The sequence below is a fragment of the Colletotrichum navitas genome, assembly GCF_030913465.1.
Source record: "Colletotrichum navitas strain CBS 125086 chromosome Unknown LY79scaffold_116, whole genome shotgun sequence".
NCBI lineage: Eukaryota > Fungi > Ascomycota > Sordariomycetes > Glomerellales > Glomerellaceae > Colletotrichum > Colletotrichum navitas.
The window spans coordinates 50,975-66,551 of NW_026850662.1; the positions used below are offsets into that span (position 1 = coordinate 50,975).

At 51.8% G+C, this 15,577-nt stretch overlaps 5 protein-coding genes across 5 annotated transcripts; 3 read left to right on the forward strand and 2 right to left on the reverse strand.

Moving 5' to 3' along the window:
- Nucleotides 1–3,384: 3,384 nt before the first annotated feature.
- Nucleotides 3,385–4,455, reverse strand: LY79DRAFT_527677 (uncharacterized protein; the record flags this gene model as incomplete). The annotated part of the gene is made up of 4 exons (XM_060555953.1): nucleotides 3,385–3,534; nucleotides 3,600–4,121; nucleotides 4,199–4,248; nucleotides 4,353–4,455. The coding sequence occupies 4 exons, from the start codon at nucleotides 4,453–4,455 to the stop codon at nucleotides 3,385–3,387; spliced, it is 825 nt and encodes a 274-aa protein (XP_060408180.1).
- Nucleotides 4,456–5,447: 992 nt separating this feature from the next.
- Nucleotides 5,448–5,783, forward strand: LY79DRAFT_527695 (uncharacterized protein; the record flags this gene model as incomplete). Its single annotated transcript, XM_060555955.1, has 1 exon — nucleotides 5,448–5,783. The coding sequence occupies one exon, from the start codon at nucleotides 5,448–5,450 to the stop codon at nucleotides 5,781–5,783; it is 336 nt and encodes a 111-aa protein (XP_060408181.1).
- LY79DRAFT_643012 (uncharacterized protein) lies at nucleotides 5,688–6,830 on the forward strand (the record flags this gene model as incomplete). Its single annotated transcript, XM_060562389.1, has 2 exons — nucleotides 5,688–5,779; nucleotides 5,852–6,830. Exon 2 carries the CDS (start codon nucleotides 5,955–5,957, stop codon nucleotides 6,828–6,830), a length of 876 nt encoding a protein of 291 aa, XP_060408182.1. The 5' UTR covers nucleotides 5,688–5,779; nucleotides 5,852–5,954.
- A 971-nt stretch (nucleotides 6,831–7,801) lies between these two features.
- LY79DRAFT_707666 (uncharacterized protein) lies at nucleotides 7,802–9,497 on the reverse strand. Its single transcript, XM_060565059.1, has 2 exons — nucleotides 9,252–9,497; nucleotides 7,802–9,081 (listed from the first exon to the last, which is right to left on the reverse strand). Exons 1-2 carry the CDS (start codon nucleotides 9,312–9,314, stop codon nucleotides 7,921–7,923), a joined length of 1,224 nt encoding a protein of 407 aa, XP_060408183.1. The 5' UTR covers nucleotides 9,315–9,497; the 3' UTR covers nucleotides 7,802–7,920.
- A 478-nt stretch (nucleotides 9,498–9,975) lies between these two features.
- On the forward strand, nucleotides 9,976–10,498 carry LY79DRAFT_527696 (uncharacterized protein; the record flags this gene model as incomplete). Its single annotated transcript, XM_060555956.1, has 2 exons — nucleotides 9,976–10,084; nucleotides 10,182–10,498. 2 exons carry the CDS (start codon nucleotides 9,976–9,978, stop codon nucleotides 10,496–10,498), a joined length of 426 nt encoding a protein of 141 aa, XP_060408184.1.
- Nucleotides 10,499–15,577: the final 5,079 nt, after the last annotated feature.

The following is a 15,577-nucleotide window of genomic DNA, read 5'->3' on the forward strand; positions in this document are numbered from 1 at the left end:
TTGGTTTGGTTTCTAGCATGAAAGGAGTGACTATTAATAGATTAAGACGCTTGCCGTCGTCAACAAGACTGGCGGCGGCGGCCCACCCCTGGAGATGGCGTATGCGTAAGTGATTAGAAGTATCATCGTCCACTGTGACATGACTTGATAAGCATTGGATCCTCTGTAGCCAAAAGAGCTGATAAAGACGTAACGGGAACACAGACGCTGGCTTCTAGCCAGCTCATGGGATAGGCCAGGAAATAGACGTCAGACATAATAGTCTAGATGGTGGGTTTAAATTGTTTAAAGTTGGCAGTAGAGGTAATGTCCAAGGGATCCCAACAGACGTTCCGCTGCCGTGAGCCTTGACGTAGGCGTGTTGTCAAGGCTCAATATCAAACCCATTGCAATACACGGCACTTACTTCAGACAGCCTTAGCAAATTTTATCACTATTCCAGTAATTAGTATATAAATGTAAATAACTGTGGAGACCTTGCGCTATTTAAAATCTCACTGGGCTTATCTCTTGGATTGGGACTAACATTTCACAGAGTTGAGATTGGCAGATATCTTAGGCAAGTTCTGTATACGCAAGACTGTGAGACTACAAGACGTTTTGTAGACTCAAGATGTGTACACTTGCGACAGAACCTACGTGTTGGCTTGCGTCTAGACTGCATGCATCTTGCACTCGACACCCTGCGCCGTATGGGTGGGCGGCAGCGCATGGGGTCCTCCCAAACCCTGCGCAGAGTCATTTGGCCTTTCAAAGATGGTGTTGCTCTTCAGCCAAACGAGATTGTCCTTCCTTGGGCTAGGCCTGCTTCTGATAAGCAAAACATCTCGGCTAATGGAAACACGGTCTCAATCTTGGGTATATCATTCATGCGGAAGCCCACCAACACCCGCCGCACCCTTCTCGACTGGCTTGTTTTTGCCTAGGTCGACGCCGATGATAAATAGAAGTGCCTATGATTTCTATTACCACGACCTTGCGTTTGGGTTTCATACCGTCTATAAAGATGCCCTGACGGTTGAAGCTGGTATACCATCATTGTCTCAAGGTCTTGCGCTATGGTTGGTTGGCTTCCTTTGACTTGGGGTGGGTTTTTGACTGTCTTTGCTGGACAGGGAGGTTGGTGGGGGGGCACTTGGTGTTAAGGCCTGATGCAGTTGGGCGCCTTGGTAACTAACCTCCTTCTACATAGTAGGTCCAGAGCAGATATCTAACATAATCTATTCGACTGGTTCCTAGGTATTACACCGCCAGATCCCTCCTAACTCAGATCGGTTAGCCTGGGATAAGACCAATCTGGAGGAGAAGACCATCGCTCGCCAGGGGTGTTAGCACATGAGCCAAGATTGTCTTCTTCATGTTCCCAGTCACAGTCAGCAATAGAGAGAAAGGTTTACCAAGTCACTATCCAAGCTGCTTCTTTAATCACTGCAAGTTTCTAATGATTCCCTAGCCAGACAAGCCTATACATATCGTGAGCCTTAGCATTGGTTTGATTCCCCCTACCGCCAGCCACTACAGTACTTCGAACCTCTACGCTAGGCATAAGGAAGTGTCACAAAGGTGATTTAAGCCACAATTACAGTATAGCAACTATGGTATCACTTTTAAGCCACAAAGGCCTTATTCTATTCGTCACAGGGAAGGATATACACCCAGATCAACAGATAATAACACTACCTCTTAACATATCCCGGGCCACAATTTCATGTTCCTCTATCCCGCCATCGTTCCAAGTACCGTTCAATTCGATCTCAAACGTAAATATTTCAGCACTCAATCTATTTTCTATGATATAGTTACCTCTATTGACACCTACTTTCAGTCACACCCAAGGACAAGGAGACAATGGGCAGCCCATCCCAAGTATAAGCTAAATGTAGAGAGTATCAAGAGCCACCAAGATAACAATAACGTCCATCCCTCTACACAAAAGGGCGTTGCCTATAAGTACAAAGATGGCGTCCGCGGCGTTAGGCCACCCCCTTTTTGAAACTTTTCTGTTCTCTTAAATCCAGAGACATTCTACAAGGACATTTTTAATAACAGCTATAGCAACCACTTTTTTTATAGCCGACACAAGACCGAATCACATCCATAGACTGGGAATAGGCAAAAAGTACTCCATCCTATATGCGGTGAACAGCCTATAAGAAGCTGCTACAAGCTTGCTAAACCTGGCTCCACGAGCCTTAGTGCCAATGCTCCCATGTACAGCAGCATCTGCTCTGCTGCTTTGGGATTGGAAGTAGTAGCTGTGCGGGTAACCTACATCAAGGGCCTTCTTAGACGGTTAGAGTAAGGAGATCAGGCTGCTTCATTCGCATCAAGTTCAGAAATCACACTTTGCACTGCTTTTACAGATGACTTATATATAAATAGCTTGTAACTATTAAGAATCCCTTGCTTGATGCTAAGCAATTGAATTATGTAATGACGCGGACGTCAAGCCTAGCTAGTTTTGGCTTTCCCTGACGCCTGTCTCCTGATTAAGTGACGCGAGACTAGAGGTAGTGTATACAAATATCTGCCTTCCTCTAGAATCAGACACCTTTCTGTGATTCCTAACTTACGCGATCTGAAGGTATAGGCTAACTGTGTCTTGACTCTTTTGGGCCTGGACAATGCGTGTTGAGAACACTAAATAGACTGTAAGTACCATATATACGTCAATATGATGCAGTCTTTTGACGCCATCTAGCCAACCCAGCTACACCCACGCGGTCAGGTTGCTTTGCCTAGCATCCCATTATCCCCGGTACTGATCTCCTCGGCACTCCCTCTTGGCTAATTTATACTCTTGCTCTGCTGCTGACCTATTGGCTATGGCCCTCGGCCATCTCTCTTCTCCAGGTTGCTTCAAACAATTAGTACAAACTTGGTGAGACCGTGAGGTAACCAGTCACCATAATCGCGTTCCCTAGGCACACAATAGTGATGCTGACACTGCTAATAAATAAACTAATGCCTTTTATTTACCTAGCTAAAACATAGTCTGAATTACTAACCCTAACGAAACGACTCCGTAGAAGCCAAGGTGATGGAAATGACGGCAACAGATAGGCAACCACCACTACCCCCTTTCACTTCCTCGATCCTCCGTCCCACGCCAGGGACCATGTGGAATCATGCCAGTCTTACTGTAAAAGACCTAGAATAATTTAGCTTTAACATATTGCCTAAGGTATTAATACTAAGCTTATAATAAATAGGCCCTTAATACTTATAAAAGCTGGGAAGTAAGAGGTGGCAGCAACTACTTTAAAACGGGTTCTATTCTTTCTTTAATGCAAGCTATAACTTCATTATCCACAACGCAACTACCGTCTTCGACGAACACGAAAATCCTCAGCTTCTCTGCACTCAGCCATGTCTCGCTCAAGACTAGTCCAAGAAAACTTGTCTGTAGTAGGCTCGCATTTCCTGGGGGTCCAGGGGCGGCTCGGGCACTCCCGGCATAAGTGCCGATGTTAGCATGTCAGCGTTCCGAAGGACATGAAGTCCGCAATCAAAACCGTTTGGCTGCCGAGGGCACTGCATCATATGGCGTGTGGTTAGTCAACGCTTAGGCTATACCTATGGGCAGATAGATAGCCTACCTCTTTGGAGATGGGTTCTGGGATCTCCTCGTTTGGGAAAGCGACCTTGACTAGATTTACTACCGATGTGATGGCGGCAGCTTCGTAGGTGCCTCCCCTCAGGGAGTCGTACAGGTAGAGCTGCTTGTTTTCCCGCTCCCACAGGAAGAGCACCCAGTGTGACTCGAGGGGGTTTGCTACAAGCAACACTTTGGGCTTATTGAAATAATCCCTCGCGAGATCTCTGGCGTCCCAGTTAGGCCCGCTCAAGCGGTTGAAGTTCTCAACAATGAGAGGGTCGACTACGCCAAAGCTCTTGTCTCGCGCAGCAAGCTTTGTCACGACACGAAATATCGCAGCGTCGTTAAGCCAGGCGCCTGGCTCGAAGCTTTGGAGATCATGCCAAACCCCTGTACTTTTCGTCGGACTCGCATCTTTGTGGGTGGCTGGCACCGAGTCAGAAGACAGGACGATTGTGTCGTCCGCCTTGTTTGTAAGGGCGATGCCGCTCTCCTTGGGCAGCTCGTTGACCTCTGCGTCGATCTAGGTTCATGAATTGTGTTAGCATAGGTCTTGACAGCGAGTTGATGGACGGCGTATAAAAGCACCACTGAACGTACGGGAGTAGAGGGCCGAGACACGAATGATACGTCTGGATGCTGTTGGAGGGCTTTCCGAAGGACGTCGGCGGTCAAGATAGGAAGGTCTGCAACGCGAGGCACATTCATTAGTCTGAGAACTCTAGCATTGTTTGCACGCGCAACAGCTACTTACCGCTGTGACTGATGCTGTCGGATCTTTTGACTCGCTTCTTTGAGGTGCGCGGCGGCGGCAGATCCTCCTTTGCTGGGCGCGATCGAAAATTGTACCTTGACATGGCGGCGACGGATAGTGACTGTTTCTTTCTATATAACTTGTTAGACACATATCCATCTGAGAAATAAAATGAAAATGGAAATGAAAATTAATCAACAGTCACAACCATACATTGAGATAAAAAATACAAAAAGGCGGTTGATGCGGCGGGCTTTGCACAGGTGGTGGGTGTATTTGTGAGAAAGACAAGCCGTGGTGACGCGTGATGGATAGTAGAGGTGAAGACTGATGAAAGAGACGATAACTCGAATTTAGTTGACAGAAAATATTTGCAGCACTTTGATGAGTCGACCAAAGGCGGTGCAGAATGGCGGTTGAATCTTTGCTCCCATCCAACAACGACTACTTCAGCCTCACCCCAGCCTCATGACGGTCACCATAAACCGTTATTTCCCTTTTGATACTTGGCTAAGATATATGCAACATTCATTGCGTAAAACTATTGCCTTAAATCTGCGGTGGAAATGGTCTCACCTTTCTCTATTTGCTTAAGCGTTCACTTCCAGTCCTTGACTCCTCGTCGTTTTTCGACGGCAAAAGTGTATCATTATCGACATAGCAGCAGACCAAACTCAACTCTGCGTGACGTGATTATAGACAAACGATTGCCAACGTTTGATATGCCTGCTAACTGAATGCCTTCATCTCGGCTGACATTGTTGCGGTTCATCACCTCACTTCACCCTCAAGCTTCTGGAGGTGAGTGAGTTACGTAATCAATGTGCTCTCTCTCCACTTCACTTTAGAGAGGGCAAGGAAAGAAGACTCACTCTGAGCTACATCCCGGCGAAGACACAGCCAACTTGGGCTTTACACGTACAAGAACCCTTTCTCTCGCAGCAAGCAAAAAAGAAAAATCACAACTTGACGCCTTTACTCCGGTGCAGAATATTCCATCAGGGCCGGGCCCTCCACGTGTTCCTTCCAAGTTCCTTTTTCATCCGAATCACTACCACCACCAACGACCAAAGAGCAACCTCCAAGTCGCCCATCATGGCCAGTATGATTGGAGACTCATCTTCTCCAGCCAAGATTCCGTCCACGGCGAACGCCACGGAATCATCACAGCCGAGCGTCTTCAGGCTCACGCCCGAGATTTTGACCGCGATTGCGAGCCAACTAGCTCAAGACCCCAGCGGCAGCACTTCCCTCCGCGAGCTCACCCGACTGCTCGTCACCTGTCGGCTCTGGAACAAGATCGTCGGGCCGCTCCTGCACAGCCTGGCCGTTCGTTCCGACCTAGCCGTCCATCATGAGTTGAAGCGCCTGGACCCGTCGCCGCCTCGCCATTCGTTTGACGCAGTGCAGCATTCTCGTCTCGACCAGTAACGTTACCCGACCCTCGCTTGCTTCCCCTCGTCGAGCAACACACTTACTGACGATGCCCATCTTCATAGACTGCCTAAACGGAGAGAAGCGGTTCTGATCTTTGCCGCTCATTCAGGCAATCTTCCACTACTGCAACGCCTTTCTCAACACCTTTCCATCGCCGAGCCTGACATGACATTGGCGTCGCTCTTTTCGCATCGATTCAGTGTCCCTTGGCAATGCCCACTTGGCACTCACGGTGCAGGACTTGTCGACTCAGACTTGCCACGCGCCACAGCCCTCCACGCTGCAGTCCGCGGCGGCCACGACCACATTGTCGAGTGGATTCTGGAGAACATCTCGGATGTTGATGTCGACTGCGAGGCATACCTCTGGTGCCTCTGTCCCTCCGCACACATGCAGTTCTCGCAGTACCGACAGAAGTGGCAGCCCAGCCTATGCGCCACGCCCCTTCACGTGGCCCTCGCATCAGGTGCCGGGTCTACGGCCAAGATACTCATGTCCCGCGGCGCGGTCTGGGACAGAGAGTTCACATTCACAGCCGGAATGACGGGCTTGCACATGATGGCCGCCAACGGCATGACAGACCTCATCAACTGGGTCGTGGACGAACCAACCGCCCGCCGCAACGCGCTTCACGACTGGCCCGACGAATGGGGCCGATCCAGCCTACACTACGCCACCTTTGCAGCTTCCACAAGAACGGGGCACTTTGAAGTCGATATGTTTAATGCCAGGAACCTGGTCAAGAGCCTGCTGCGTCTCGGGGCCATCGCCAACACCAAGGACCGTGAAAGGCTTGCCTGCAACATCGTGCTTGAGCGAAATCAGCTGCGTAGAAGGCTGGATTGCCGAGACCGGCTGAGTCACAACTCATACATGGCTTGGACTGATCGCTTCCGCCGTGGCCTCGCCTTCATGGGGGAGATGTGGTCCTTGAGACCAACGCCTGCCGACTACGCTCTGCGACGCGGCAACAGTGCAGTCGCATTGGCTATCGAGGAGGCTATCGAGGAGGCATCTTTGATCCGGGCGGAACGCGCCTGAGCGCAAGGTGGTTGGTATGCATACGTGCGAGGGCGTGCGAGATGCATTGCAGGAGGGAGAGTTCAGCGCCAGCCAAGGGAACTTTGGTATCTGATGTGCTGGCAATACCTCAAAACCGCATGCGACCTGTCACAGACATAACACATTCGTTGAGATAGCCCTTTCCAGGAGCTTCGCACATTCTTGGGGAGAAACAGTGGGGATAGGCCTGGACTGGTCACGGTCATTCGATGGTTGGCACTCCTCGGCTATGAAACTCATGAATGAATGGCGTGGCTAGAGGAGATCTTAGGGGACCCTCAGGTATCATGTCACGAGTTAGAGCGCACAGCAGCGTAGAAGAGAATAGAGATGAAAGTGGCTCAATTACCCATGTGTTAAGATATGAAAAGAGTGGTCCTGTATATTGGAGTGTAACTCATTGGAAATGACACATTTTAGGCCTGATGTCAAGTACGAGTGATGCATGAAGCTATCGTGACATATTGCCGACAGCACCAATAACCTGTAGTCTTGAAGCCTTCCACAGCCGCCACAGAGGTGTTGGGGTTTCTTCTCTTTTCTTTTTTTATATCTTTTTTTTTTTTTTTTTAGAAATCAGCCTTGACAAGGCGCATGTTCACGAGGAAACCGGAGCGCACCGCAAAGCTTACTTATCCCAGTGTATAATGACAATCTTTCATTGGCCTCATCCAGAGCAACTGAAGCAACCATGGCAAGACAAATGCCGATACTTGTTCTAAAGGAATTCCGCACCGGCTGTTCCCAGTGTTAGACCACAGTTGCTTCCATAGGAGCAGCGAAAGAAGGTCGCAAAGTTATACAGGAGAATAGACAGAGGAGAAGCCAAAGACTAATGTCATGGCGCCCGTAAAAGAAGGGTAAGAGATCATCACAGTCACGACACAACCAAATGATAGGGACCAATGTTCGTCAGGCCGCAGACGCCGCACGCAAACGCACGCGACAGTGTATTACTCGAAAACCAAAAGCAAGCGGTAAGTCTCCCCGAAGCAAAAAAAGAAGCAAAAAAGCACCGACACACAAACACACCCGCCACCAGCAAAAAAGCACCCCAAACAAAACATCCTCACAGCTGCCGCTCCACCTCCCTCCTCACCACGTCACCAACCCCCTTTGTGATTCTCCTCCTCTGCGCTCCGGAGAGCTGCTTTCTGAATCTCTCCCGGCCAACACGTGACGCCGCCTGCCTCGCCGCCTCCGCGTACCCCTTGGCAATCTCCCCTTTGTCTGCTGCTGCTGCTGCTGCCGCTGCTGCTGCTGCCTGCTTGCGCTGGCGCTCGCGCTTCTGCTCGCCCCGTTTGCGGCGGCGCTCCTCCTTCTTCTCTTCCTCGCGCTTCTTCTCCTCCTCGTCGGCAAGGGCCTGGCGCCGGATGGCGCGGTACTTGGACGCGGATGGTTGCAGCGGGAGCTCGGCGCGCGAAAAGAGGTGTCCGATGACACCGTCGACCGAGTACTCCGAGTCCGAGGCCTCGGTGCCTGGGAGGAGGGGGGGAGGTGAGGGGGTGCGTACAGACGCGAGAGGCTCGACCTGGAACTGAACCCAGTCGATGCCTGCCTCTTCAAACAGAGGCGATGCGGCACCCTTGTCCTTGGGCTTGACATCCTCATCTTGGGGGGGGAGGGATGTCTCCGCCAGGAGGGAGGAGTTAGCGGCGGCGGCGGCTGCGTCTTGGGCCTGTTTGTCGGCACGGGCGACTTCGGGGGCCTCCTCCTCGGTGCTGGGCTTGGGGCTGGCCTCGGCTTCCTTGGGCTTGGACTTGGACTTCTTGGCGATGCCGAAACGTTCGTTGAGGCGCCGAGACGCCAGCTGAACGGCTTTGAGGGTGAAGCCACCCCCGGCGGACTGTATGGCGCTGGGGATGATGCCTTTGTCTGCCCAGAGGTCCGAGAGCGGGAGGCCAGGGGCGTGCTTGAGCCACCGGGTGGCGATGGACTTCATGGCGCTGACCAGATCGCGGCGGGGCAGGTCGTTGGCCATGTCGAGCAAGCCATTGTCCCATGCGGGCCAATGGTTCCGAAGCCACGCCAGGTTCTCGTGCGTCAGGGTGTCGCGGGCGGTGGGGGCGAGTCCTTGGCTTTTGTAGCTGGCGAGGACGCCCCTGGATGTGTGCTCGGTGTGCACTTGGAAGGCGGCGAGCTGGTTGCGGGTGGGTCGAAAGCCATTTGCGGCTTTCTTCAAGTTGTCGTCGGTCGGGTACTGATGGTAGTTGGTGGCGTTGATTAAGTTCTATATCATTATTAAGTCAGCCTTGTAACGTACTCAAGGACTCAAGTTTTGTCTCGGCGTCAAGGATACACGGTTTAGACACCAGCGTTGCCAGCAGGCCAAACTTTGTAGACTTTGGAATGCAGGACAGAGATTTCAACACCGGGGACTGGCGATGACATAACACTTACATTTGACTGCCCCAGCGAAGGCAGTTGGGGTCTCGGAGGCTGGTTCTTCTGGTGGTCGGACATGGTGGAGTAGAACAAAAACAAACAATCTGACAGGAGGCGAAAGAAGAAAAATATGACTGACGTCCGCGAAGGCGAGGGGACGGACAAACTGACTGACGAAGGAGAAGAAGAAGAAGAAGACGAAGAAGAAGAAGAAGACGAAGAAAAAGAAGAAGAAGAAGAAGACGAAGAAGACGAAGAAGAAGACGACGACGAAGACGGAGAAGAAAAAAAGAACTTGACTCGACACGGCGCCCACAGGAAAAAAAGAAGAAGAAGAAAAGTTGAAGTTGGAAAAAGTGACATTTTAACCCGACGGCTGTGCCCAGCGAAGCGAATCCCGTGACTGGCCCCCTACCCTACCCTCCCCAATCAACGAGCTCTTATTGGATTGACACTCCACTGGGCTAGAAGACTCAGTGAGTGACCCTTTCACTGAGTATCCAGTCTCACTCAGTGCCAATTCCTGCCCCAAGCATCTTTTCAGTAGCAAGACGACGACTATTAAAAAAAAAAAAACCGCTATATTGATCAACAGGTAATGCGTTCAGTGTAGCCTCACTCACTTGGCTCCTTCTTCTCACTCCTATGATGTGTTAGTTGTTGCCCATCATCATCACATTCCCACCACAATGGCATCACCTGTTCAAGGGCAAGACTAGGCTTCTTCGTCACATCAGGGATGTCACAGTTCATCAGAGAAGCAGCCTTCAGAGGAACCGTCGTCCCCCCTCTCCTCTCCTCCTCCTACGCCGCCGCCTTCTCCTACGCCGCCGCCCTCTCCTACGTCCGTAAGTCGCTACAGCATTTCAACTGTCCCCCTGATCGTGTCATGCAAGGACAGCTAACATTATGTAAAACAGGCCATAACCACCTGGTCGGAGGAAGACGTCAAACAACTGTGGGCCTTCCTGACCAAGACTTACGGCCCCATCACAATCAGCATGGTTGCTGAGCATCTCGGCTGTCGTGACTTTTACGAACTGGGACTCTGGATCATCCGAGTGCGCCAGTCGGCCAAAGCAGTGGCAGATGCCAGAGGAAGCAGCAATCCAAAGGCCATGACCGTGCCTATCGCACACCAAACAGGAGGGGGGAACACGACGGTGATATGGGGCGCTGATGTGATGGAAGTGGCGATATACCGCAACGACGGGGCCGTTACAGGTCGTTGGAGGATTCCAGAGAAGGATGATATCGCATAGTTGAGATAAGAAGACGGTCAAAAAGGTTTTGGGCTGCCTTGGTCGCTTCATGGTCTTCACCCTATGAAATTGAGTACAATGATTACAAGTGACTGAAACCCATCCTGAGAACCTGGCCAAGTGAATGTGCGAACACACACACACACACACACTCACTCACTCACTCACTCACAGAGACAGAGAGAGAGAGAGAGAGAGAGAGAGAGAAGGGGGGATTCTCGGCCCACACTCTGGAATGGCTCGACGGCCAACATTTCAATAACACGCTCGTCTGCTTTTTTCGTGTTTATGAAGACGACTGACTTGGGACTTGATTCGCGGTCCCGGATGTTGACATGACACACTGCTGCACCATTATCTTCGGCGGCCATCAAACTTTGCGGTCTCAAACGTAGCCAGCACCATGGTTTGAAATGCAGATAGTAATGAAGGTGTTATTCCTGCATGTAAATTACAACATTTTGAGAGCACCGGAGTGAGAGAGGCTCGACGTTGGTGTTGACGCGCACCACCGGAATGGCCAACGCGTTCCTGTCTGTTTCGTCGTCAAAATAAGGTAGACAAGCCCCCCCCCCCCCCCCCACCCACCTTGCTTGGCACGGTGTGCGGATGCGGGCCACCATGGGACTTTCAACAGGGGCACATGGCTGCAGTCTTTGGGCGTGCAACACCCCCTCAACCCACAGAACCACTGCGACTACGGCACTGGCACTGGCAGAAAGCATCCCACGCGCCGCCACACGCACCACACGAACGGGGGTCACAGCGCGGTGTCGTGGAGGGTGGACCCGGTCCCTGATGTGGAAATTGAGTCTGAAGCCTGAATTCCCAGCAGTCGTTCGGTGAAGGCCGTTGGCGCATCCAAAGCGATCGATGCATGCAGACCAGCTCGTTCAAGAGGCTTATTTCGTCGAGTTCACATTCCATGGCGACCGCAGTCTGCTTAGGTAAGCCGCTATGGATGTTGCTATTGGGGAAGAAGGGAGGGAGCACCTACATACACACACCGCACATTTCTCTGGTTGCATTTGCACTGTTAGTCGGCCCTCGGACGTTGCATCCCTTTGTTCAACACCACCACCAGCAGAAGAGCATCGGCGGGCGGCGAGACACCGTGCTGCATGCATCGAGGCTCAGAGAAAACCGAGCCGGCATGGCACGAACGCGCCCGCGACCTCGAAATCGATTAATCATCTGCCCCAGATTCGACTTGCGTGTCGCATAATAGCGAAAGGCATCCATCAATCACATTCTCCCAGACCAGCGACAAACTTGACATCGTCAAGCGACGACAGCAACAGCAAGCTGGGTCGGGTGTCGCCAGTCAGCATGTCCGGCGATGGATTATGCTGGCTGCATCGTGGAATGTCACGTTGTGGGAATGGCTTCGGTGGGAGGGAAGGAGCTGTCTTTTTTCTTTCTTTCCTTTTTTTTCCCCCTACCCCCTCAAGTTGGTGCAGTTCTACAGTTTGAGGCTAAGTGTGGTGGCTGGCTGAGGTGGCAGTGATTGAACGCGCCACATGATTATATCAGCTACGGTTGAATTACACGGTTTTCAGAACCGTAAAAGTGGGTCTTTCTTGTCGGAAGAGCCAGGTCAAGCCACACATCGCTTTTTGCTCTGACCAGGTGATCACTCACTGCCACTACCACGCGCAGCTGCCTTCCTTGAAGAGGCAGGTGGGGAACTGCCGAGACCACACATATCCTTGCGCCTGCCTTCCCACTTCCACAGCCAGGCCTAGCAATGTTGTCAGCAAGTTGCTGCTGACAGCAACTTTTCGTCACTTGGAGTTGGGATTGACAATCACGATGACCGGTCTTTTGGAGGTGCTTTTTTTTTTCTTCTTTTTGGTGTTTTTGCCGTTTCCCCTTTCAAATTTTTTTTTTTTGTTCATTCTCGGGTCCTCCCTCTCCTGGCCTTGAGGAGGTTGTTGATTGGCTTCCCACCACAACAATCAACGCGCGTCAATGTTAGCAAGAGACATGCATGATTACCAGCTTTCGTTGGCTGTCTGCCGCCGTGTTCTCCCAGCGTCCGCTAGCTTCACGCCCAAGGTGCGTCACGCGCTGTGACGGCAGGCCTCCTCCATGACCCGAGCGTGTCAAGCGGATCTCGTCCCTGACGGTGGCCCACTGCCCTTTTCTACCTACCCAGCCTGGCTTCTGGATGCCCTGCAGCAGCAAGCACATGGTTCGTCCAACGCCACATCTCGACACCCCCCCAGTGGCTGGACCAGTGTGGCCGCGTGCGGTGCATCACGCAAGAGTAGGTGACGAGAGCGCGTCTGCTCCTACCACTGTGCCTCGCGTCTTTCTGTGAAGGCGTGTTTCTTTTTCTCCCTCTTCCCTCCTCCCTCTTCCCCCGTGCACCTCGTGAGAACTCGCTGACTTGGATAAAGCATCCATCCCACAACAACCGGCGCTGCTCGCCAAATGATGATTCGCATCAATGCTGCGTACCACAGTAGCTAGCGCTTCCACAAGCAGCCCAGAAGAACAGACTTCGACGGTGCTGCGTATCGTACGTATGTCAACGCCATGATCAATTCCGCACCTGTGTCACCTCCACTTACTGACTGACTGGCTGTCTCAAGGCATGCTGTTGCCCACTTCGATGCAATATCCGTTTTAGAAAGCCTCCAACTTCTTCTCAACTACTTTTCCGGTCCGCAACCACTGCGTCGATGTCGACAAACCGGCCCGTAAGTCCAAACGACACGACCCCATTCACCTTCCATGCCCATTCTGCATACGGAGTACCTTCGTTCCCCAGCTCTGGTTCTCCAACTCGAACCCAACCTAAACTCGTCAATCTTCCACCCTTAATTTGTCCTCGGCTGACTTTGACCACAAACAGCTAACCTGCTTTTGCCTATGCCCTGTCCACGTCGTCTGTCTGCGCCTAGCCTACCGAATCCTGTTGCTTGCCTCGAGTCGTCTTCATACCCGTCGCGCCTGCGCCAGAATTCTTTGCATGTCGTCGCTCTGGGGCCATGTCGTGCAAACCCTCGACTGGCATTGCCTATGCTCTAGATTCCGACCTCGGCCACCGCAGGAGTGCCCTTCGATCGCGACATTGCCTAATTCGGACACACCATTGAACTGGTTACTGCAGTACAAGATGCAATCGTGCCTTGGTATCGGTCACCAGATGATAACACCCTTCCACCCCGTTCTAAAGCAACAGCCCACTACCTCTCAAGTGGTCTTACGGCAATCGGGACCTTTCAGACTAGAACAGTCAATGTCATCCAGCCTCCTCACCGGCTCGCCGCAGTACTGACCGAGATCTCTTGCAGCAGGCAATGCCCCGATACTTCCAAGGTGACCATTCTTATTATTGATCGCCACCCTAATCCCCGTTCACTCACGGCCCGGGGCCACTTAACCCTTCCACCGAATCACTATACATACCATTCAACCCCGTTCTCTTGGCGCACAGCCAGACCTCTTTGATTCTCAGACTCGCCACTCCGTAACCCCTCTCCCTTTCTCTTCTCCCTATTATTCCATTGTGTCATCCATTCTCTTCGTCCCTCCTTTCGACATGATTCCTGCAGTGCGAGCTGATGGTATCACACCCACAGCCCTCGCGTTCTCACGCAAATCCTCACCATGCCTCATGTTATTAATATTAAGGCAGCATCATAGACCGACCCACGTTGTACTGTGTCAACCTCCCTGTCAAACCTCGGTTCTGCAGCCCACTGAGCATTACTCCTATGGCCTTGCACTGCCCCTTACTGGCAATTGCTATTGTGGCTTCTGCTACATTGTGACTTGTTAATTTGATTGCCTCTGCTTCTCTATTCCGACAGGCTCTAAAGCCTTCACCTTGCTCGAAGAGAAGATCCTACACGTTTGAGTCCCTCCGTCTCATCCAAGTTCACAGACATTCTTCAGTCTAGCATGTAACCTCTCCATCAAACAACACCGCCGTATCAAACCTGAGACTCCTAATACTCCTGCATCCTACAGCCTTGTTATCCTAACTACTTCTATCTCATAGCACCTGGCTGAAAGTATCGCATGGAGTATTAAGCCCCTCCCCCCTCCGATCCGGCCCCCTAAGTGACGCCAAATAGCTCTCAACAGACCTCGCGCAACGTTCCCTCCCTCCTCCCAACCGGCGTGGCACAGCTCTTAACAAACAAGTCGCGGCGTTTCCCTCGACCCCACCAACCCAATGCCTCTCAAGAAGGCCACGCCCAAGGGGAAGGGGAAGGGCAAGGGCAAGGCTGCTGCCACGCCCGCCCCCACACCCGCCCCCGCCTCCAGCCCTGCGGCGCCCGAAAACATCGACAACAAGGCAAGCGATGCCAAAGAGCCGAACGTCGTCCTTAGCGCGTCAAGCGAGAAACCCGCCCACACGAAAAAGGTGAAGAAGATCAAAGAATCTTCGCCCAAGGGAAAATGGTATGGCTTCCTGGACTTATACTTCACCCTGAGCCCAGATTGGTCGAGCGGCGCGTAGAACGCATTCAAGGGCGCCAAGTACAACTTCCGCCACCTCGACATCACTGTCGACAAGCCGTGGATTGCTAATTGTTGCCCTCAGTAGCATAACGACGATTGGGCCGCGGAGTTTCGCGAGGACAGTGCCCCAAGCGAGGTCGACCTCCGAACAGCGAAGTTTCCTCAACATTCCTTGAATATCTATCCGATTATGCTAATACGAGATCACTTAGAAAAGTGATGGCGCCGTATATGTTGTTTAGAACATCCAGCACGCCATTAATGACGGCTAGATGAGCCGTATCTTGATGGAAAGTGCTACAGGACCTATATTAGCCCTAGAGGGAACGTCCAGCCACTAGAACCGTATTTCTAGCTTTATTAGCTATAATCATGCGCTAGACCGTAAAGATGATACTACCTACTAGAACCACTATTAACTCCACAAAACCAACAAACCCCCGCCAAGGATTCTGTACGGCTTCAGTGGCGATGTCTCGCAATGATGTGCAGAGCGAAGTAGGATTGGTAATGGAGCAAGGAAGCTCCAGTGGAAGTAAAGCTGGACAGACGCCTTGAACATGTTGGCACGTGTGTGTACTGATGACAGTAGATAGGTAA